Below are 2,228 nucleotides of genomic sequence, written 5' to 3'. Positions count from 1 at the left end.
GGAGGAGAGGGTGCCCTCGCGGGGCTGAGCGGAGCCCCCCGTCCCCTCCAGCAGCTCTCAGCGGGGCTCACCATGATGGCGATGTAGTGCCGGCAGTCAAAGGGCAGCGGGCCGTCCATGTGCATCAGGTAGTGCTGTGTCTTGAGGAAGCTGTCGAGGTACTGCGGGTGGTAGCCCATCTGCTGGGTCACCGCCTCCAGCCGCCCCCGGCTTGCCAGCACCTTCACGAAGAGGAACTGGGGGCGCTCAGGGTCGCTGCCGGACATCTTCACTACCTGCGGGGAATGCGCTTTGCTTAGCTCTCCCCAGAGCAGCCCGCACAGCAGCAGCCCACCCCAGTCAAGCCTGGGCTCTGCGAGGGGCTGGGATCCCCTCTCCTGGCTTGGTGCTCCCAGAGGGACACCATCAGGTCAGAAGCCACCGGAGAGAGCTCGGGCTCGGGTCGGGGAGCTGGGCAGAGCAGTGCTTGGTAGGGTCACTGCTAGCAGGAGGACAGGCTGCAAGAAACACAGGTTGGTCTCTGCCCGGGAGAGGGCATTGCCTGGTGAGCGGAAGCAAGGGCAAACTAGGAGTGATGTTTCCTTGCAGCCTTAGAGGCAAATGCAAGGCCAGAGCAGGAGAAACATGACAGACGAAAGACCTCCCAGAATGGGCAGCCCATCAGCCTCACCGCCGGGCCCCTGCACCACCTTCCCGCCCAGCACTGGGATGGAGGGAGAGCTGTGGAGCCTGCTGAGCTGCTCCCGGCCTCCTGCCCAGCAAGCCAAGGGGCAAGCGAAGTCCTGGCACCCGCCACGTGGTCAGGAGCACACAGAGGGGCTCAGAGGTCTCCCCATGCGCTGCCCAAGGAGACAGAGTGGGAGCAGGTCCTGCAGCAGATGGGTGCGCAGCACAGCTGGCACTGGGTGTGCCCACCGGTGAAAACACAGATGGGCAACTCAGCGAGAGGGTCCATACATCCCCAGCAGCGCCCGCCCCAGCCCTGCGCCGGTGCCCCAGCCGAGCACAGCCCCGAGCCACACCACTCCAGTTCGTCCCGAGAAGGTGGTGGGAGCAGAGGGCATGGATGTGGAAAAGGCACCCAGGGCAGCTGCTGCGCCCCAACGGCCCCGTTGCCACACCTCCCACCCGACAGCAGGCACTAGCCCTTGTCACACAGAAAGTCATGGCTCCCGCTCGCGTGTGGGAGCTCAGGTAGCACCCTCGGAGGCAGAGGGTGTGCCTTCCATCCCGGGCTCGAACCAAAATCTCCCGTGGGAGCAATTGGCCCCACTGACACCGCCGCCATCTTCCCCCCACCTGTCTCTCCGGTGCAGTCACCTGAAGGCTGGTGACTGGGGCACGACGACCACGGTGGCGTGGCAGCAAACCAGGAGCACGTCTGCAAACCAGCCCCTGCTCCACCATGACCCCAGGTTGACACTGCCGGCCAGGACACACGCACAGCCCTCAGAGCCCCAACCAGGAACCCCAATGCACCTCGCCTTGCCAGCAGCTATCTTGCCAATCAAAGAGCTACATCAGGCCTTAATTTCTGCAGCAGCTCAGTGTGCCACCACGAGGTGACCCAGAGGGTCGGGGCAGCACCGGCGGGGACGGCAAAGCCGTGGGGCACAGAGCGGAGCACCCCGGAGTGAGGGGGAGGCAGAGTGGGGCTGAGCCGTGCAGCAGCACGCAGCAGTCACACCCGCACAGGCAGTGCAGGAAGCGGCTCTGGCTATTTTCTACCGTCCTGCACTTCTGACAAACACACCATTGCTCAGGTGTCAAGAGATTTACTTAATTCCATCTGGAGCTTCCTCTTCGCTTCCTCTGGCCAAAGGGGTCCAAAAAAACCCAAAGCCCAAATTAAAACAGGGAGGGATGAAGAGCACCAGCTTCTCTGTCCCACGGGAGAAGGTGCAAACCAGAAGTGACCTGCAAAGTCCCTCTGCTTGGGGAAATGAGCTGCCCTGCGGACACCCATGGGGCTACAGCCACTGGTCTCCTTCTGGTGGGCAGAGGTGGGGGAGCCGGGGGCCTTCCCGCTCCCCCCGGGGGAAGGTGGTCCTCAGCAAGGAGCTGTGTGACCAGCCCACGGCTCAGCCTCCGGGGCTGCCAGCTCTCCTCACTCTGCTTGCCCAGGTAATGATGAAGCGAGGAACCAGGCAGACATGGGTTGGAAGGGGAGGATGGAGGAAGGGGAGGATGGAGAAAGGTGCAGGCAAGACCCCCCCTCGGCCTTCGGC

The 2,228-nt window shown here is 63.6% G+C and overlaps 2 protein-coding genes across 2 annotated transcripts in view; both read right to left on the bottom strand.

Moving 5' to 3' along the window:
* The window catches only part of LOC103923402 (sestrin-3-like), a 4,535-nt gene extending 3,247 nt beyond the window's left edge, over positions 1-1,288 (bottom strand). The window contains exons 1-2 of the mRNA XM_009331746.1: positions 1,274-1,288; positions 72-275 (exon numbers count right to left, since the gene is read on the bottom strand). Of these exons, the coding sequence (XP_009330021.1) occupies positions 72-275; positions 1,274-1,288 (219 nt within the window). The remainder of the gene's footprint in view (positions 1-71; positions 276-1,273) is intronic.
* A 682-nt stretch (positions 1,289-1,970) lies between these two features.
* Positions 1,971-2,228, bottom strand: part of LOC103923401 (chromosome unknown open reading frame, human CXorf65) — a 3,520-nt gene continuing 3,262 nt past the window's right edge. Inside the window, exon 4 of the mRNA XM_009331745.1 lies at positions 1,971-1,990. Coding sequence (XP_009330020.1) covers positions 1,971-1,990 — 20 coding nt within the window. The remainder of the gene's footprint in view (positions 1,991-2,228) is intronic.

This window comes from Pygoscelis adeliae, unplaced genomic scaffold (assembly GCF_000699105.1).
Source record: "Pygoscelis adeliae isolate BGI_AS28 unplaced genomic scaffold, ASM69910v1 Scaffold79, whole genome shotgun sequence".
In the NCBI taxonomy this organism is placed as follows: Eukaryota; Metazoa; Chordata; class Aves; order Sphenisciformes; family Spheniscidae; genus Pygoscelis; species Pygoscelis adeliae.
This window is presented reverse-complemented; position numbering and strand designations above follow the sequence as displayed.